Genomic DNA, 22690 nt, shown 5'->3' with positions numbered 1-22690 from the left:
GCTTGAACCATGCAGCCAGCTAATCAAAAGAAATATATTAAAATTGGAAGATTATACAAACTGGAGATGTATGGCCAAATAGTAGTTAAGAAAGAGGAATTAATTAAGAGTGATGGGGTAGAATTACCAGCAGGCCTTATAGCAGAAATACAAACCAATTACAAGTACCTTGGTAACTCACAGTCACACAAGAATCACGATGAAGAGGCAAGAAAGACAGCAACATCGAAGTATCATCAAGATATAAAACTGAAGAGTTTGGAAGAACAAGATCCACATCATCAATATTTGTGTTCTGCCAATCATCAGATGCCCTGCCAGTACAATATTTGATATTTGATATTTGATATTTATTAACATTTATAGGCCGCCCTTTTCCCTGAGGGGACTCAGGGCGGCTCACATAAAATCAGGAAAGGGGGAATACAAACAATGACGTAGACACACATAAGTAAAAATAATGAGCAACATTCATTCATCATTCGGGAGGGGCGGCTATCTTTGACGGGCTAGCCAGGTCTTAAGGGCTATGCGGAAGGCCTGGACGGTGGTGAGAGTACGAATCTCCACGGGGATCTCGTTCCAAAGGGTCGGAGCTACTACTGAAAAGGCCCTCCTCCTTGTAGTTGCCAGCCGGCACTGGCTGGCAGATGGAATTCGGAGGAGGCCCAATCTATGAGATCTAATTGGTCGCAGGGAGGTAATTGGCAGAAGGCGGTCTCTCAAGTACGCAGATCCACTACCATGAAGGGCTTTATGGGTGACTAGTAGCACCTTGAAGCGCACCCGGAGATCGACAGGTAGCCAGCACAGCTCGCGGAGGATAGGTGTTATGTGGGTGAACCGAGGTGCACCCACGATCACTCGCGCGGCTGCGTTCTGGACTAGCTGAAGTCGCCGGATGCTCTTCAAGGGCAGCCCCATGTAGAGCACATTGCAGTATTCCAGCCTAGAGGTCACAATGAGCTGATGAAAGGAAAACATGGACGCTGCTGATATGTGAAGATCTGGAAGCTCTATATCAGCGATGGTGAACCTTTTTTGGCTCACGTACCATAAGCAGAGGAAGCGCAGGGGGGGTATGCGTGTGCATGCCGCACCCATAATGCAATGTGCAACACCTCCAGCATGCATGCTTGCATGACAGGTGGTCCTCCCATTTTTTGCATGCTTTTTTCACCCTCCCCAAGCTCCAGAGGCTTTATAGGAGCCTGGGGAGGGTGAAAACAGCCTCCCCTGCCACCCCGGAGGCCCTTCGGAGGCTTCAGGAGCTTCCCTGAAGACTCCGGAGCACAAAAAAATGGTCCTATGAGCAAACTGGAAGTGACTTCTGGTTTGTCCGTTGGGTTGTTTTTTGTCCTCTGGAGCCTTCAGGGAAGCCTCCGGAAGGCCCCTGAAGGCTCTGGAAGGCTTAAACCGGCCCTACGAGCAAACTGGAAGTCCGTTCCCAAACTTCCAGTTTGCTCTTAAGGCTGGTTTTTTTCGCTCTGGAGGCTTCAGGGAAGCTCCTGAAGCCTCTGGAGGACCTCTGGGAGGGCAGGGAGGCTGTTTTCGCCCTCCCCAGGCTCCTATAAAGCCTCTGGAGCCTGGGGAGGGTGAAAAATGGCTTAAAAAGGCTGAACTCAGTTGGCCAGCATGCGCATGCGTGCTGGCCAGCTGACAGGGCAATGTCTCACGTGCCCTGACAAATGGCTCTGCATGCCACCTGTGGCACATGTGCCATAGGTTCGCCATCCCGGCTCTATATAATGTGTGGAGATTTTGACCCCAAGTCCAAAATTCAGAGCCTGTACAACAGTCAGAAAGAAGGCAGGTAGATTCTGGTGAGCATCACAATTACCTTCCTGGACTAAACCCAAATCATACAGGACTACATCAGTAAGACTGCACTCAAAGAAGAGCTGCTGAGAGAATGCCTGATGCAGCAGCAGACATGGGATGAAGATTAAACAGAGGAAGATAAGACCCTACATGGGATGTAACATAAATAGAGATGTGAAATGGTAGACATTGAGAAATCCTACCAGAACAGGAATGAAAGACCGAATCTATAGAAGCAGGCGTCTACCAGACTAGACTGGACTGAGGTGCAGATTGTGCAGAGTCCTCAGAGATTATTCAACACATAGTGTCAAATTGTGGAATAGTCTACTCTGAAAGCACAACCACGTAGCTGGCATTATGTAGAGGAACATCTGCTACATTTATACTCTGCATTACATCTACACTATCATCTACTATACACAATTTTTCCAGTTATATAAAATACTGTGCAATAGATTCATAGTATTGAAAATCTTGTGATTTTACTCTTTTATTGAAAAGGCCTTTAATATACATGCTTATAGTAATATGATTCGTTTTCAGAATTTTCTTTAAATATAAATAGTTCTAGTACAGTAGTGGGTTTCAATTTTATTTACTACCAGTTCACTTGTGCACGTGTGCAACACTTCTATGCATGTGCAGAAGCATCTGGACGCGTGGGCAGAGGCTGCCACCACCGCCACTACTGGTTCGCCCAATCTGGGCCGAACCGGGAGCAACCCACCACTGTTCTAGTATCTGCAAAATAATTAGTAAACCTTAAGCACATTCTATTACTTCAATTGTTTTAGTATTACAGGTTTAATAGGATTATTCATACAAATAATATGACAAATTTACAGGAAAAGTGAATTAGATTGACAATGAAAAATTGTATGGGAAACACATTGATTCTAGTCTGAAAGCATGAAACAATGCAAAATGTAATTTGTTTGTTGAAAGCAGAGAAGCCTGTCCTCAGTCAAAACTAATATATGAATTCTACAAATAATATTTCTAAGAATACACTGATATGGAACAACTGATGACAACAGTGTTGACAGCACCATACTGGAAGAAAATACCATATAGTGACAGAAATCTAAGTTCACTGATAGAGCTAGAAAAAACATCTAATGCTGTTAAATTTGCAATTGTACCATTAGAACAAATATATAAGACCTGACCTTTCCATAACTCAGGAACCGCTTGAAACAAGACTGTCAATATATTATTACCATGAAAAAAATGTCAAAATTATGAAAATGACTGCAACATATACAGTACGTATGACTGTTTATTACTAAATAAGACATTATGCTACGCAAAGTGTATAATTTCACATGGCCAGTCTTTCTGGTTATATTCATGTTTGTTTTTGCCTTTAGGAAGGATTTTATTTACTTCAGGTCTTAGCAGTCATGAAATTTCCATCCAAAACCACACTTGTATAAAATAAGCTTAGAGCTACCCAGTATTCCAGCCATGTGTGACTTTAGGCCTGTTGCTACTTTTTAGCCTAGTAAAAGAAAATGTATTGTAGCTTGAGTTTCTTGAAGTAGTAATAGACTATTAAATAAATAGAAGCCTTTTGGATATATGAAGTAAAAATAATATACCATGTGTCTGGCCTCTTACAAAATGTTTTTCATTCACAGAATTTAAAATTGGTGCAACTAGAATTTGAAGCAAGGGCATATAGAATAATTTGTCTTATATGGTTTGTTTTTAGATGTTAATAGCTCACAATCTGAAATAAAATCAGTATTAAAAATAAATATTCATTTCAAAATAAATATGGAAAAACTGCAGTTGACTATTATAGATAAAAGCCAAAAAGACATCAAGCTTTATTGTTTATTGTAGATTTTAGGTAGAAACATTTTGCCTCTCTTTGATTCTTATACTTGCAAAAGTATAAGATTACAACTCATATCACAAGAACTTATTTCTCATTATTGCAATAACTTATGAACTGATTAATCTCCACTATACACTAATATATCATATGCAGATAATAATAGTTTTTATATTCTTTACAGTAAAATAGCAGAAACTTTAAGCATATTGAAAAGAACACAACTGTTACTAAACTGCACTTTTATAAATAAGTAGCAATTTAATGTATCCAATAACTCTTTAGAATATATAAAAAGGTAAGAAAAATACCATTTAATATTTTACATTATGTATCTATGTACCTCTGTCAAATAGATGATATATGGTTCTCCTTTATAGTGAAATCGAAACAAAGGAAGAGATATTATGTAATTTCAATATCTCTAATTGCAGCTGTCTATGTTTTGTAAAAATAATTTTATTCATTATAAACTACAAATGAGATAATTTATAGATATTAGCTCGCTACAGCTAATTATAATTATAATATAAAATTATAATTGTATATTAAAAATACAGCTACAATGTACTATCCAGATATAGATATTTAGTGCCTTCGAGTCAGTGTCGATTTGGGGCAACTTGTAGGAAGAAGGATATGGAAAAGTATTTTTTAAAAGCTCACCAAGAAAACTGCAAGGACTACTTGAGGCAGTTGCCAGGAATTGACATTGTTTATGTGTGGCTGTTGTAACTTTGAAATCAAGTTGTAGGTAGGGCTTAGTTGGCTCAAGCTCAACCAGATGCTTTTGTTACCTAAGGAAGGACTGGAACTCATTGACATGGGGTTAGGTTAGGTTAATTTAGGTTAGGTTGGGTTAGGTTAGGTTAGGTTAGGATAGGTTAGGATAGGACAGAAGCATTCAGTCTTTCAAGTGTCTATATAAGGGGTGATATGATAGCAGTCTTTGAATATTTTAAGGGTTGTCATAGAGAAGAGGACAACCTATTCTCCAAAGCACGGGAAGGTAGGACAAGAAGTAATGGATGAAAGCTTATCAAAGAGAGAGCCAACCTAAAATTAAGAAGAAATTTCCTGAGAGTGAGAACAATTATACAGTTGAATAGCTTGCTTCCAGAACGTGTAGGTATTCCATCAGTGGACATTTTTAAGAAGAGATTGGACTGCCAGAATGGCATAGGTTGGACTAGAAGATCCTTTCCATCTATGTTATTATGTATTTTATATTTGTATTTCAATATTTTATCCTTCTCATTTTATAAAGATCTTGTATTTCAATGTAAGCTATATATTTCTTGTCCAACTCAACCACCAATGAAATCATTAGTTTCATTCATGGAATATAGAATGCTTTTAATTTTATTTGATAAGGCTGCCCAATCACAAAGCATGAGAAATCCTACAGCAAAATCCCTTTTTTACTAATTGCAGAACAAAGAATGTGTTGATATAGAAAACTTTAGAAAATATTCTTATAATTTTAGATATATACATTTACCAAGACAAAATTAACTAAGTTAATTTGTTTTTATGAAAATAGTTCTGCTGAAAAAACTATTACCAATACTTAAGTATGTACATAATAATTTCACATAAATATGGCATGATTTACAGTAGGCTAAAAGTTAAGTAAAACATTATTTTACTGTTCTATCTTTTAGTAGTTTGTTCATTTTTTAGTAGATCCTACTGCCCTTTTTTTTAGCTAAGTGCATCTTTGAAAGCTGAGAAAAAATGGATAGTTAACAATTCAAATTTAGAGTAAAGGTCTTAACACGAAGATGAGATATATAACTGCTCATTGTTCATTATATTCCAGTAGGGGGAACTAAAGATTCACCACCAAATATGGTTTTTTGGCTCACAAACCTGCACGTATTATAATCCACTGTTTAATCATCAGTGTTAATAACATATACCACTATTGATCATATATAGGCTCAATTACATTTTATGTATTAAAGCTGCAAGAAATATGCAAATATATACCTTTGTATACCTGAAAACCCTTTATCCTATTTACTGAGGTAGATTTTTTTCAGTTAAATACTAATGTTTTTGTAATTTCATTTGCCTTTGCTGATTATGCTTTTCTTCCTTTTTTATAATTTATTTTTTGTCTCCATGTTGTTCTTTCAAACAAGGTGAAGAAAAAGGTTTTTTTTTTCCTCCTGATTGCTGCACTATTTTTTTCATCCATGTGAAGCCATTAAACTTTTTGTTCACTTGGACCCTGGAAATTTGAATTTATATCAAGACGACTAAATAGGCTTAAATAAAGTCTTGAAGAACTTGGTAGGTTTAAAATGAAACCTGTTGAGCAATTAGTTCAGAAATTATTGATAGTATGCACTGTTAAAATGTGTCATTTTCTGTTAATTTGGTATATTATAAAAACACTGAATGTAAGAAAATAAGGAAACAGAAACAGATAAGCAAAATAGCTAGACTGTTTCACTACAGTGCAATTGTATGTACCTTTACTCTTAAAGATACTACTTATTAGTATCTAGCTAGATACTACTAGCTTATTACTGTATATGAAAGTTTGCAATTGAAATTACTTTGTGAATGATATTTTTAAAAACACTGGTCTTCTGCTTTTTCTAGAATATGGTATAAGGAATATGTACCACAATTAGTTACATTTGTACACAGCTATACTTCCAAATGAGAAGGTTCTTTATATACCTATTATATGTCCAGATTTCTCTGGCCATATTCTTCATTTGCATTTGTAAACCCCCCACCTCCCAAAAAATTCCTTCCCCAAATATTTAGGATTAATGTATAGAGCAAATGTGCAATATTTAGAAACAGAGATATCCATAATTACTTCTGGTAAAGAATATTGGTCCTACTGGTGCATAAATAAGAATAAGGCATAAGATGATAAGAAACATGGCCCACGGTTTTGTCAGTGATGATTCTTTAAATATATAAACCTTAAATTGAAACAACATGGGTGTAGCTTGCAGAAAGTGTGATTTCATGACACATGCTGATATAGTGGCAGAAATCTATACTGCAAAGAATGGTTCACAGAGATAGTGATTTCAAAAAATAACTATTGCTTTTTGTGGCATAGCCTGTGATTTTAAGACAGAAACATGGTTTAAGTGCAAGCCTTTGGATCTAAAACTTGAAACACTTGTTTAAATGGAGAAATTCTAAGAAACATAGCTTCATGACTGGAAGATACTTACATTCTGTAACAGTGTCAGATCCATTTAGCTTTGCTAGCAGTGACCAATGAGCAATAACCAATTTAATTAATTACTTCCAGTTTCAATGTACTAGCACAGCAAAAATTAATATTAGAAATATCACACATAATACTTTTCCTGGCACATTACATATTCACACTCTCCTCACATTTCATATTTTTGAAAATTAAAATATGTTAACATTTAAAATAATATTTAATATTTTGTTTAGGTAAAAAAGGGAATGATCTTTATAAAAAACATTTTCATTAGTGAATGAAATGAAAATATGCATATGTTCATATATATAGTTAATTTTAAAATTTAACTCACTTTAAATTTGCTATATACTGGAAAAAATGAATAAGCATTGAGCAAAATATATTTGGCAAAAATTAGCAATGCAATGTAACTTTTAAAAAGCTATCTTAACATGTTCAATATGCCTTATAAATGACCAAAGAATTATGAATTTTTGTATAACATGTGCAAATATACCCAGCAATGCATGATACAAACACAAGATTTTTTGTGAACAGTCCTTATTTTATCTATTCATGTGAAATCAGCCAAAGGTTGAATTCACTAACAAAACATTAACAGTGTGTTTTGTAAACCTTAAAACCAGTCTAGTACCTGGCTGTATTAGTTGTTAATTGGTTTCCCATTCACTTTCAAAATATCTTTACAGAAGAAGTTGCTTTGGCATCATAATTTTCAAAAGCTCCAGGCCATACATCAATTATGAATTATAACTCTGTAGTATCTGGAACATACTGGCCTATAGAAGCTAGTGAGAAATGTAGGAATTTTGAGGTAATGTTATTGTCATTCTCACAAATGGTTACATTATTTGAGTATGATAAATAATTCAATATCCATATACCAGACAACCAAAAAAGAACGATGCCATGGCTACCCACTATTTATTAAGAAAGCCTCCAATGTCTGATGAGGCCAGATATATTATATTTGAGGTGAGTGCTTTATTTTAGCCTATTTTGTCTTTCATCGGATTTATATTTTGCCTTTATCTTGGGAGTTCCAAATGGTGTATACAGTATTCCGTTCTCCCATTTCCCCCAATGATATAAAATTTGCAAAGTAGCTTTGGCTAAGATAAATCGTTCAGTACAGATTTTTTTTTTAAAAAAAGATCTTGATGGAAATATGTAGGAACCATTACTTAGGCAAAAAGGGGTGTAAACATTCCTTAAGTGTAGAATGAGATAATATCTGGAAGCAACTCAGCCAGATACCTCCCTGATTCACTGAAGTATAAGGACAATCAGAGTTGCAAGATTATGTTTTTTTTTGTCAATCCCAATAAAAGTAATTTTAACCTATCCCAATCTGGTCTACCTTGTGTTACTGACACCCACGTTGAACATCTGTGCTTGAAGACCTGAACCTTAGCCTCTCTGGTGGCAGTCCAGCACCTCAAATTGTATACCACACTGACCCATTTGTCAAAATATATTTACCAATTGTCTTTCAAATTGATTCTACAACCTGCTACCTACCATTTTAAAAAATTAAAGTAACAAAATTAGTAGGTCTTAGCAAATATCAAAGTATGCATTTTCAAATACAATGTCAGATCCAGCATTGGGATCCTGGACCTTGAGATCAAATATTACCTTTCATCACCTATACAATTTGGAAAAGGAAAACTGAAGGGTATTAAATGTTTAATTGAACATTTTACTGGTGTTAACTAACATTTTGAAAGTGGCATCTTTTATTGTTTTTATAGTTTCTTTTGTAAAATTAAGGTTTTTAAAAATGGTCAAATTGATGAAATGAATACAAATAAATATACTTACAATTAAAAGGTTAGGATTATTTTAGCAAATACTTGAAAACTTTGGAAGAAGGGTCCATGTGCGATGTGCCTTTATCTACTTTTTACATTGTGGATTTAAAATTAACTAGTGAAATTAACTAGGGAGCCCTGGCCCATTTCTTTGCCTTGACCACATGAAACTGTATGGGGAAGCCATCAAAAGAGTACCTTTCTTTCAAAGGACTCTGTGAGAAAAGAGGCAAGTAAAAATGAATAATTAGACAAGCAACTTGCATGGAATCACTCAGTGAGAAAATTACCTGCCCATTAAACGAGAAGCAGCAGGAGCAATCATGGTAATGCTACCTATAGCCACCGGTAAAGAGGGAAAGGGTTGGGAGGAGAGAAAAGGAGGCTCTAGCCTTCGCCTGAATCACTCAGCTATCTCACTAGTCTTTTTCTCTCCCTCCCATCGTGGTCCCAGAGCGAACCCGAGAGTGGGTGTGGTGTTTCGCGGTGGTGTTTCGCGGTCGTGTAGTGCACAGCCCAACCCAGCCCTTCCTTTTCTATTAGAAGGGGAAACTGCTGTTTTTCCTTTTTTCCCCTCGCCCTCGGGTCTACTGAGCGACCACAGGAGAGGAGGAAGACGAGCTAGGGCTAGGGAAAAGCCGCCCGGGCAAGCTGCAACTGGAGTGTGCTGCTCACAGACACAAGCACCCCGCTGCGCCTGGTGCTTGCCGCCTCGCTCGGTTCCTTCCCAGCGGGGAACCTTCTCCCTTCGCAAAAGGCAGCGGCGGCGGCGTTCCTCATCAGCGGGAAGAGCAACCTCCTCCAATACCCTTCGCCTCTTCCAGCCCAGCCACTCGTTGGGAGTTCTTAAGCAGTTTGTTGCCTCTGGGAAGGTGGGCGTCGTAGGGTTTTGTTTTACATTGCGAGTTCTAGGCGGAGATGTTGTACAGCCCTTCCTCTTATGGAAGTTAAAGGAAGCCAGGCTGCAGCTTTAAATGATTTCGGGGAGGAAAAATGAGAAGCAGCAGACTTAAACTAAGCCCATGATTTTCGACCTCCTTCCCCGCCTTCTCTTCGGAGTGCCAGGAACTTTGAGGGAGGGGGGAGACTTTCTAAGAAAAGAAACCTCTCTTTGCTCAAGAAATCCTTTGCCTTTTGGCTGCAGCGGAGAGTCTTAGCCACGCTTGAACAATTTATTTGCCTCGGCTGGTTTGGTGGGAATTTCGGAAAGGAAAACCAGGGCGGTGGAGATTGCATTTTTCCCTCCCCCACGCGGCTGATCTTCACGGGGGTGGAACTGTCCCATTCAAGCCTTTTCCTCTTCGCTGCTTTGAGCATATCTATAGGTCCCAGGGGGTGAGGTGGGGGGACCAAGTTTTTGCACTTTGGGGACGGCTACTTTTTCTCTGGTTCTTCCTGGAATTGGATTGCCTTTGAATATGCTAAAATGGGGCTGCTGACGGTCGTCCTGGTTTTCGGATTTGTCCATTTTCAAGTTGATGGTAAGTTTCGCTGTCATTTCTCTGGATTCCTTTCCAGCCTGATTTGAAGGAGACCATGGAAAAGAAAACAGTAGGATTTTAGGCTGCAAATCCAGAGTGGGGTTGACAGTCTTGAAAAGACCATTGGAAGGAAATAATAGATAAGGATGCAGTTCTAACGCTAAAATAAAATAAAATAAAAATGTTCTTATGGTGTACACAGGGAAATCATCGTTCAAACTTTATGAATGTGAAGTATAAAAAGCGTGGAGAAGGAGCAACCTGGCTAATACATTTGTACATGTCATCAATAGAAATTGATCGTTGCTATTTTTGTCTCATGGTGAACTTTCAGAGTGGAAAGATGACTGATTAGAGTATTGTGCTTTCAGTTCTAGAGAAGGACTAAATAAATTTGGAAGGATGACATTGTGAGTTTGCTGCCTGTAGCCCATGCATGCATGGACATTCAGAAAGCATGTGGAATGTATGAAATAAATATGTCTTCAGCTGAGTAGAAAGTATATAAACTTGGAGGGAAGGATGAAAGTGAATATATCTATTGAACCTCGAACTGCAGAAGAATATTATAACCAGCTTCCTCCACAGAAAGTAGCTCAGCTTTCAGTCTTCAAAAGACAATGGGGATTTTTGAACAGGTGCTGTAGGTGTCTCCTCTGCTGCAAAAGCCAGTGCTCATTGCATGGGGTTTTGTCCTTTGTTCAACTTGCCTAGCATCTTTAAAGTAAATCTAAAATATTCTGATTACTAAATCTATAAGATGTTATGTGGGAATTTAAACAGATTGTATTTACAGTGTTGGAAAGGAGAGAACTGAGGGAAAAGATTGTCTTTAAATTATAACTGTATACATATAGATGAAAAGTGGAATATTTTTTTTTGACAAAAATGGGAATTGACATGGATTCATACACATACCCACACCCACTCCCGCTGTAGTCTGAAAATTTCAGAATGTCTGCATATACTCATATGATGATCATTAATACTAAGTATTTATTTGAATAGTCCTGGTAAGAAGGCATGAAATGCTTCCAGGTTTAGTGCTGTTGCCCTATTTGGCACTAGGTTGTATTTTTTATAGATTTGAGTTAATTTTTGTTTTAATTCACAAAACTGAGATGTTTAGCATTAGGGACAGATTGTAGCAACAAACTTGGTTCTAGCAGGAAACTGGTGCTAAAACATTTTAGATATCTATGTCAACAATAAGGTTCTCTTGTAAACAAAGGATATATTATATTACCTACAATTATAGTGTGCAGTTATGGAAAGCATAAGTACCTATGCCTCTTTCCCACCACACCCCATCAACACTGAAGGCAGCAAAAAACTCTTCTAAGAGTGGAGGATACACAACTCTTTATTATGGTTATACAATGCATACATTTTCCAAAGAAGTATTCTACTTTGCATAAGGCGCACACTGAAAATATACATTAAATATGAAGGTATCAAGCCACAAGAAATGTACTTTTATTAGTCAGTGCTTAAAATTGTAGGTAGCTAAGAAGAATACAATTAAAGTGCTCAGTGGAAGTGACAGAATGAATCACAGGAGCCTGGTGTTACAGAATGTAATTAATGTACCAGGCTGTTTAGAGATATAGGAAACAAATGCAATTAACCAGCTTGCTGGAAGGACATCAGCAGAGCATAATTTATTCAAGTTTTCTTCCATGGAGATCATAACTTGAAGCTCTTTAATTTTTTTTAAGCAGAAGAGACTAGCATACTCATTGGTCCATGTGGAGAGAAATAATACAGAATACAAAAATACATGTATGTTGAAAACAGTGATGTTAAGCTCTGTGGATATACATCTTGACTTTGTTCAGAGTTACAGGTAAAATTAATTTGGTTTAAAAGGCAAACAAGCCCTTGTTGAATTAGAAATGTAGACATGGTGTTAAAAATGTGGATCAATCTCTATGGTATAATTAAGTATTTTATATTTGGCATAGGCTTATTGGTGCAACTTCCTATATCAAAAATTGCTTGCTTTTCTTGTAAGAATGTACATTGGAGAGAGTGACCATAGTATATCAAGTTGAAATATTGAACAAGTGCTTGGGCATTATTACAATATAACTGATTATGGTATAGATGTAGAGACCTACAACAAATCTTCCCAAGAACCTGATAAAAAAACCAGGAAAAAAATTATGTGAACTATTTTTGTTCTTAACTCATTTTTTAAGAAATATACTTTTTTGTGTTTCTGCTATCAGCCAATCAGTTTTCATCTTTCTCCTTGGAAATAAACTCATATGCATGTAGAAAAAGAGGGAGGAAAATGTATGCCCAATTGAATGGAAGGTACACACATAGCACAGACAAATGTATAGGTATAAATCAGTACCATTCTTTTCTGCCTTGCTCCTTCCTTTCCCTTCCAAGGGCGTATCTCTTCCTTTTCTATGTCCCAGAATTCACCTGACTTCTGATTTTTTTTTATCTTTCTGTTACCAACATTTGCTCCTTCAAGCCCTGATAGATGACTTTGCTGAAACAAATCTTAGCCACCAGGGGTCTTTTCTCCAACTAATTTGGAGGCCTTCTATTGTCCATCTGAATGAATGTAAGCATGCACAGTAAAGTTCTCAAAGAAATGGGAAGCAGGCAAGGAGCAGTATGGACTGGGAGAAAAACAAAACAAAGAAGGGTAAGTTAGTGTAGAAATGCTCTTCATGGAAGAGTGTAGATTATCTTGTGGGCATCATTTCAGATCTCTGGGAGACTCGGTGTTCCAGAGCCATATATAAATCTATTTTTGACTGAATGCCTGAAATCATTCTAATCCACCTTGAAGAACTTTTTGATGATTTTATTTAGATACAGTAGGTGAATGAAAATGCCAAATCAGGTCTAAACATCTAGCTGACTGTGACCAACTGTAATATCTTTAAGACCATCAAAGAACATCTGCCTATCCCAGGTCCTTGGGAAAGATTGAATAGTTGGATAAAAATGCCAAATCATGTTTAAGCGCTTGGCTAACTGTGCAATCAATAATAATAATAATAATAATAATAATAATAATAATAATAATAAAACTCCGCCGTTGCCGGTCCCAAGCCCGGATGAGAAAGGAGGAGGGTTGGGGTCAGGTTGGCATCTGGTCCCGTAAAAAACCCCCCGCCAACCCATACAATATGGTGAAAAAAACAAATAAGAATTCCATACCGCATCGGTCGTCGCGCGGGTTAACAAGGGCCGCGGCGGATGTTGGGGTCCCTGGACATCCGTCGACAAGTGGGCTACAAGTGGACCAGCCAACAAAACGACAAAAATATAGTGCAGATGAAAACCGTGCCATAATGGCCTGTTACTACAACTCAGAGCCAGAAAAAAGAGGCTATTTAAAGCGAATGTATGAATTATGGAAACAACAATATCCAGATTCAAATGTTAGTGAACAACGACTAGCAGATCAAAGGCGATTTATTATACGGAATAAAGTGTTTAGTGAAGTTGAACATGAGGAAATTCAGGCAAATTGCAAAACCCAAAAAACAATATCACAAGCGGAAATAACTGATATTCAAGACACAACTAAAGACATTATAGTAGAACTCCCAGAAGAAGCTCTCGGGGAGGAAATAACATCACCACCACTAGAACCAGTTATCACTGAACCAACTGATGAACTAACTCAAAAACAAAAAGAATTGAAGGATAAGATCATGGAGCATTTTCTGCTTAATGAGGAAAGGCAACGTTTACCATCACTAAAAACTGTGCCTAAGAAAATTTTGGCCCCTATCATGAAAATGGTTAATGCAGTGTTTTCAACAATTGAACCGGGATCCATCTTGGAAACAAACCAGTTAATGTACAGCGCAGCTGTAATAGTCACTAATGAACTAGGCATTAAAATTAAAGTACCTAGTCACACAACAGAAAAAGCATCAAAGCCAAAGTGGAAAATCCGTTTAGAACAAAAAATCAAAAAATTAAGGGCAGATGCTAGTAACTTAACATGCATGAGCAACGGCTTAAAAACAACAAAATCATAGATCGGCTAATCAGACGATATAGATTGGATACAAGAAACATCAATGAAGCTGTAGAGATTGTAAAACAGCAGATAACAGCAACAGCTAGAAAAATTGAAAGATATGAGGCACGAATCATCCAATATAAACAAAATCAGCAATTTCGATCAGACCAACGGCGTTTTTATCAAAGTCTTAATGTAAATGGTGACACCAAAAGTGAAAAACCAGAAAAACAGGCCACAGTTGAATTCTGGAAAGAATTGTGGGAAAATGCAAAGGACTACAACAAGGAAGCAAAGTGGATACATGACTTTGAGAAAAGCATTGGCAACAAGCAAATGCAAGTATTAGAAATAACAACTGAGATGGTCAAAAATCGAGTTAAAAAGGTAAAGAATTGGACATCACCTGGAAAGGACCAATTACATGGTTTCTGGCTCAAATATCTGACCAGTTTACATGCAATATTGGCCAGGCAACTGAATGAAATTTTACAAAAGGGCCAAATTGATGAATGGTTGACAACTGGAAAAACATACTTGATTCAGAAAGATGCAACTAAAGGAACAACACCTGAAAACTACAGACCAATAACATGCTTGCCAACAACCTTCAAATTACTCACAGGCATTATTGCAGATAACATGATGGATTATTTGGAAACAAACAACATCTTGCCAGTAGAGCAAAAAGGCAACAAAAGAAGGAGCAGGGGCACCAAAGATCAGCTTCTAATTGATAAAATGATATTAGAAAATTGTAAGAACAGAAAAACGAACTTGAATATGGTCTGGATTGATTACAAAAAGGCATTTGACTCACTGCCACATAGTTGGATCATAAAATGCTTAGAAACAACTGGCATTAGCAAAAATATTACATCCTTTACTGAAAAGGCGATGAAACAATGGAGAACTGAGTTGGCAGTAGGGAATGAGATCTACGGAATAGTTAATATCAAGCGAGGAATTTTCCAGGGTGATTCACTTTCACCTCTTCTCTTCATCATCGCAATGATCCCACTATCAGTAATCTTAAAAAAAATGAAATTAGGCTACCAAACAGCCAAAGAAGCTGAAAAAATTTCACATTTACTACATATGGATGATTTGAAACTCTATGGAAAGTCAGAAATAGAAATCCAATCATTGACAAACACAGTCCGAGTATTCAGCACCGATATTTCAATGCAGTTTGGCATGGAAAAATGTGCCACTGTATCCATAAAAAGGGGCAAAATCACTGCATGTGAGGGAATTGAAATGCCCAATGGCCAATTAATTAAATGCAAAGAAAATGAAGCCTACAAATACTTAGGCATTCTGCAGTTGGATAACATCAAGCATGGAGAAGTAAAAACTATTGTCAGGCGAGAGTACACCAACAGAGTTAGGAAAATTTTGAAATCTAAATTGAATGGTGGAAATACAATCAAGGCCATAAATACCTGGGCAATACCAGTTATAAGATACACAGCTGGTATAGTTAACTGGACACAAGCTGATTTGGACCTTTTGGACCGAAAAACCAGGAAACTAATGACAATGCACTACAGTTTACATCCACGTGGTGATACTGATAGACTATACCTGCCCCGAAAATCAGGTGGCAGAGGATTATTACAAGTGAAGCAAACAGTTGAAGAAGAAAAACATGCACTGGCTGATTATTTAAAAGAAAGTCAAGAACATCTATTAATCGAAGTAAAGAACAAAAATCTACTGAAGGCCCAACAGACGAAACAAGAATACAGAAAAGATGTGATAAAATCAAGAATGGAGAGTTGGCAGAACAAAGCACTGCATGGCCAATTTCTGGAAAAAATAAAAGATAAAGTGGACACTGAACAAACTTGGTTATGGTTAACAACAGGTACATTAAAGAAAGAAACAGAGTCACTAATCCTGGCTGCGCAAGAACAAGCTATCCGCACAAATGCCATTAAGGCCAAAATCGAAAAATCCTCTGATGATGCCAAATGCAGACTTTGCAAAGAAGCTGATGAAACTGTTGATCACATACTCAGCTGCTGTAAAAAAATCACGCAGACTGATTATAAATTGCGGCACAATTCAGTAGCACAAATGATCCATTGGAATTTGTGCAAAAATTATAATATTAAAACAGCAACAAACTGGTGGGAACATCAGCCTGAAAAAGTCACAGAAAATCAGATGGTCAAGATCTTGTGGGATTTCCGTATACAAACCGACAAAATACTGGCGCATAATACACCAGACATCACACTGGTTGAGAAAAATAAGGTCACAATCATAGACATCGCAATACCAGGTGATAGCAGGGTCGCCGAGAAGGAACATGAAAAAATCGCAAGATATCAGGACTTAAAAATCGAAATTCAACGACTATGGCACAAACCAGCAGTGGTAATTCCAGTGGTAATTGGCACACTGGGTGCTATTCCAAAAGCACTGGAATTACATTTAAAACAGTTAAAAATTGACAAAATCACCATCAGTCAAATGCAAAAAGCCGCACTGCTTGGATCTGCACGCATATTAAGAAAATACGTTACGACGTCCTAGGCCCCTGGGTGGGGCCCGACTAGTAACCAATGCCAAATCCGGCGAAACAACTGGCCGCTGTGATACAATTGTATAATAATAATAATAATAATAGTAGTCGTAGTAGTAGTAGTAGTATAAAACACCCAAAAATACATCTTCTTTCGCTTAGAATATTAAACTATTGATTTTCTGTATCACAGTTGAGATAATAACACTTTAATACAGTTTAGTATGAATTTTGGATACAAAAGTAATAGCTATTAGTATTTTAATATGTAATTTTTACTTGATCTCTGTATGTAAACATTTAAGAATAGTAGCTTTGAAATAATTTTATACTGTACTGTCAAACAAATTCAAATGATAAAATTTCTGTCTGCTTCTGAGCAGTCTGAGTTCTTAGAAATTAAATTACTGCAAAACTGGGCAAAATATATAATCTTTTCAACAGGTGTGGAGTGCTGGTGGTATAGCTCAGACTGCTTGGATCCTATTTGTGGATAACTGGAACCCCAACCTTGCACTTTTCTACACTACTAATAATATAATGCTAAAAACTAAAAAAAGTATGAGCCGTGCCATAGAGCACAGAACAGTTTGGATAATTATTATTTTGACTATAACATGAGTGCACTGAAGAAAATCAAATTCTGTACTTTAAAAATAAGTATATTTCATTTTGTAAAATATAACTTTTATTTGCATCTAGAATGATGATGTCCCATGTAAAAGATGATATTTTGTACCTGTGCATTACAATAGATTAATGCAATATATTTGAAAGAGGAAGAAACACAACATTTTAAATTTTTGGAAAGGTGTATGAAACACAATTTGTAAGCAATTACAATTTTTAGAAATTTTATAAGACCCCCTCCACAAAATATTTAAATAGGATCCTCTAAAATATGCTATTTTCTCCAATTTAAATTTATTTAGATTAATTTTTCTTTAACAAAAAAATCTGCTTCCTGTTTCAAAATTAATTCTTTTTAGTATACCTGGATCAACAACTTGATACTATGCTAATTGAATTCTGAAATCTCATCTGTATGTACAGTGATGCCTAGTAGTGTGTGAACAGTTTTGCATTTTCAATATTTATGCAGAGGTTTGAATTCATACCTGTGTGGTAAAGTTATGTGAACTTTTGTTTTGAGTAACTAATGTGCTCTCCCTTGGGCAGCTACTAAACATTTTCAAATAACTGTTGATCACCCCTACAGATTGTATCAGAGGAATTTCAGCCCATTCTTACTTTCTGAATAACTTTCATTCAGGGATGTAGGTGGACTTTCTTGCCACTTCAGGTCCTTCCACAACATTTCTAAAGGTCACGACTTTGACTTGGCCATTCCAAATATGAACTTCCTTCTGCTTTAACCATTTTTTGGTCATACATTTTGTGTGGTTTAGGTTGTTAGAAATTAAATTACTGCAAAACTGGGCAAAATATATACTCTTTTCAACAGGTGTGGAGTTCTGGTGGTATAGCTCAGACTGCTTGGATCCTATTTGTGGATAACTGGAGTCCTTCGGGAGTGGGCGGCATACAAAACCAACAAACCTAACCTAACCTAACCTATTTACTCTTGATCAAGCTTCAGCTCATAGACAGTAAACCAGACATTTTCCTGTAGAATGGTACAATTTGGAATTTGTAGTTCACCATGTTTTCATCTAGAAGCAGTAAGGCTCAAACTCCCTTTTGACGCCACCAGCAGGTTTCGTAGATGAGATAAGGGGCTTACCTTGTAATGCAGTATTTGTCTCACCAAGCAAAGCACTTTTTATTCAAGCCCAAATGGTCTATTTTGATCTTACCTGTCCATAGTACAATTCTTCCAATACTTTGGGCTTGTCCATGTGGTGTTCTCCATCTATAGATGGGCAGCAATGTTCCTTTTGGAGAGTAGAGACTTCTCCTTCCATCTTGCCATGCATACCATTGCTTTTCAGTGCCCTCTTGATAATAATCTGATGAAAACTGAAATTTGCCAATGCAAGAGAAGATTTTAGATCCTTAAATAATTATCCTGGGATTCTTTGAGACTTCCCAGAGTATTATATGCCTTGCTCTTGATGTAAACTTGGTTGGTCAACTATTCCTGGGAAAGATAGAAATGGTATTGAATCCCCCCGCACTTTTTTTTTTTTTTACACAATCTGACAGTAGATGGATGGAGTCCAAATTCTTTGAAACAGTTTTCCACCCTTTTCCAACCTGGTAAGTATTTTTTTTTTGGAGGTCCTCAGAAATCCCCTTCTTTTGAGCCATGACACATTTCCATATTCTTGTGTTGTGAAAATCAAACTTTGATAATTACCTACAATTTTGATCTTTAAATAAGGTAGGACCTCCCATACTCACATCTCATTATCCTATTGACTGGAAAGCCCAGCTATAATTTCCCCTTCAAATTAGCTGGTAATCCTAGTGATTCATATATTTTTGCTAAAAACAAATATGCAGTTTTGGATCATTTTCCTCAGTAAATGAATGAAAAAGTATAATGTTTTTGACTCATGAGTCAAAATGAGTTCTCTTTATCTAATTTTAGGATGTGTGGTAAACAGATCATGTTTAAGATAATCTTTATGGGGAAATATTGAAAACTAAAAAAGGGTATCACTTTTTGTTATTGAAAGTACTGTTCTAAAGCTCTCTATAATTAATTTAGGACTAATTAATTTGAAGGATGTGACATGTTTAATATTTTAACATTTAAAAAATTATGTATTTTCTGTGTACAACCACCTCCCTTTGTTTTTATTTTGACACTTTGACTGTTATGATGGTAGAAGAAGTATTTAAAATAAAACAAAATAAAAATATGTATTAGCTATAACTGGCATTGAATTATTATTTATGTGTGCCATAAGACAATTCGGGAGTAGTCTGGTTCTATTCTGGTTCAGTTAGTCTTATTTTAAAAAGAAGCACTCTGTTCGACTGAGGCTTCTTCCTGTATTATTAAAGAATAAAGAACTGAAGCTGTGCATATATCTTCTTGATTTTTAAAAAAACTGAAAATAGTTGAATCCTACCGGCAGAGTGCAATCTTTCCTTGGTGTACTCCGTAAGAATGCTGGCCCCCTATTTTGAAGGTTTCTAAAAATATTTCCTTCCTTTAAGCTGTCATTCTATAAATTCAAGCCTAGTCTAGGCTTGAATTTGATTGTTCCTGCTATCATACAGTTATATGTATTTTGCATTTCCAAGTTCTCTAAAAAAAGAAGCAGAGAAAGAATTAGAATGATATAGTTCTACCAAAGTGTCATAGTGATTCTCATCAGATCATCCATTTTGGTGACAGCAATTTTAGTATTTCCCAAATTGAAACACAGACTCCCCCCATCTTTACTGAATTAATGTGCTAACAATCTATCCTTGAACTGGCAGAAAACAGTACCAGCGTAAAATTAGTTGTCCTCATTGGCAATCCCTGTTCTGTCTCCATTTAATCTGTCAAATGATGGCACATCCAGATTTGTGTTTGTGTAAATAGTCTCCTGCCAACAGGAGGGACATCAGGCTTCATTCATACTCTATTGGCATGAGTAGGGTGGGTCTGACGTAAAACTACAGACAGAGCTGTCTCCTCTTCATACACCATCATAGCTATTTGGGCATCTAAGGAAACATGAGAAGACATCATGGCAGATGTAGGCCTAGAGAACAGAGACAGAAGTTTCCATATGTCATTCTCTTGTCTTACTGCTGGAAAAAATATATACTTGATTTTGAAAAATGATATTGATATTACAAGAGGAAGCTATTGTATATAGCAGTGTTGGCAAACCTTTTCAGCACTGAGTGCCGAAATGGGAGAATGTGCGTGTGCGTGCATGCCGGAAACCAGAAGAGTAGCCACCCCGCGCGCATGCACGTGCCAGGCAGCTACTCTTCCAGTTTCCAGGCTACATGCACACCGGCCACCTGGACTTCCAGTTTCTGGCATGCATAAGCGTGTGAATACCAGGTGGCTTGTGTGCATGTTTGCTCCAGAAACTGGAAGAGCAGCCGTCCAGTGTGCATGCTGGTGCTGAGTGGCTGCTCTTCTGGTTTCCAGCACGTGCATGCACACCGGCTACCTGGTCTTCTGGTTTCTGGCATGCATGCGCGAAGACCAGGTGGCCAATGTGCAAGCACACACCGGAAACTGGAAGATCATCTTCCTGGGATGCACATGTTCACCGTGTGACTGCTCTTCCAGTTTCTGGCACTCCTGCATGTGTAAAAACCAGCTGGCCAGTTGCCTGGCCTGCTTCAAAAGAGCAACAGGTGATGGCTCGTGTGTCTGGAGAGATGGCTCTGTGTGCCACTTCCGGAATGTGTGCCACAGGTTCGCCATTATGGGTATATAATATGGCCATGCAGAAAGCACTTCATCAATATTTTTGAAATATTTATAATGCAAATGGTAGTTATCTGAAGAAAATAGGTGACCCCCTAAAGAAACAAAATTTACTGAGGATTACAAAGCAACAGAAACTGATTATGAATGGACTATAACATTAGATAACTTTTTAATATTAAAAAAAGATTAAATTAGGAAACACAATTTACCAGATGGATTGCGGTATCAAGTTCTTATAAACATTTTGAGGATGAACTTTTGCAAAATTTATAAAATACAGTGAACTCTATGCTACAAGAAGATGCCAGAGAGTTGAGAAGAATCCAATATAGTACTGGTATTAATACATAAAGAGGAACAAAAATGGACTTAAACAAGAAACCATAGACCCAGGATGGCGAACCTATGGCATGCGTGCCACAGGTGGCATGCAGAGCCATTTGTCAGGGCACGCAAGGCGTTGCCCTGTCAGCTGGCCAGCGTGCATGCGCGCGCTGGCCAGCTTAGTTCAGTCTTTTTTAAAGCCATTTGTCGCCCTCCCCAGGCTCCAGCGGCTTTATAGGAGCCTGGGGAGGGCGAAAAGAGCCTCCCCCCAGAAGGCCCTCCGGAGGCTTCAACTTTGCTTGTAGTGTTGGTTTAAGCCCTCCAGAGGCTTCAGGAACCTTCAGGAGACTTCAAGGAAGGACTAAAAAAAAACAACACACACAAACTGGAAGTCCCAGTTTGCTCACAGGTCATTTTTAGTCCTCCGGTGGCTTCAGGGAAGCCTCCTGAAGGTCCCTGAGGATTCCAGAGGGGTGGGGGAGGCTGTTTTCTCCCTCCCCAGGCTTCTATAAAGCCCCTGGAGCCTTGGGAGGGCGAAGAAAGCAAGTAAAAAATTGGGGGAGCGCCTCATGCGCACATGTGCACTGGGGGGGTTGTGCATTACATTATGGGTGCGGCACGCCCACACACGACCCCCCCTACGCTTTCCCCCTTATGGCATGCAAGCCAAAAAACGTTCACCATCTCTGCTATAGATTGATACCATTATGTCTATAAATTATTTATTGTGATACTGATATAAGCTACTGGCTGAAAGACTGAAACTAATTTTGCAAGAATTTATTCTTATTTATTCAAATAAATACATTATTGATTCTGCATTTGAATTCTTACTACCTGAAATTTAGATTGAAATAAAACAACTTAGATTCCCTAACGAGTGATGAATTCAATTTGGAATTTCAAAATCATTTCAATCGTCTCCTAATTATTACTTGACACTTTGTGAGTTATATAGAATTGTTAAGTTTTATAAGTTCTTGTCACTTCATACATCAGTAGACTGTTCTGCACTTAAAAATGGTATCATAATGCTGAAAATCTTGCTTCATGGCCAGCAGCTTCTTGTTAAAGATGTAATTGTGTATATCTTAGTTAGAAGGAGCTATCTGGTAAGGAATTATTGCAAGAGAATTTTCCCTTCAACTCTGGAGTGATTGTAAAAATGCAAAAAGGCAGGGCAGGACTGAGAAGTGCCAAAGCCTCGGAATGCCATTTAAATAAACTATTTTTTGTAAGGCAAGTATGATTAGTACATCGAAATTAGGAATAATTTCGAAGTTGCCCGGTTTCGAGCGGACCTGGA

At 37.4% G+C, this 22690-nt stretch overlaps 1 protein-coding gene across 1 annotated transcript in view; it reads left to right on the top strand.

Annotated features, from left to right (window-relative positions):
* Positions 1 to 9275: 9275 nt before the first annotated feature.
* Positions 9276 to 22690, top strand: part of ROBO2 (roundabout guidance receptor 2) — a 372890-nt gene continuing 359475 nt past the window's right edge. Inside the window, 1 exon segment of the mRNA XM_032220136.1 lies at positions 9276 to 10170. Coding sequence (XP_032076027.1) covers positions 10116 to 10170 — 55 coding nt within the window. The 5' untranslated portion in view covers positions 9276 to 10115.

The sequence above is a fragment of the Thamnophis elegans genome, chromosome 6 (assembly GCF_009769535.1).
Source record: "Thamnophis elegans isolate rThaEle1 chromosome 6, rThaEle1.pri, whole genome shotgun sequence".
In the NCBI taxonomy this organism is placed as follows: Eukaryota; Metazoa; Chordata; class Lepidosauria; order Squamata; family Colubridae; genus Thamnophis; species Thamnophis elegans.
Note: the sequence above shows the minus strand (reverse complement) of the source record. Positions and strands in the feature narration are given on the sequence as shown.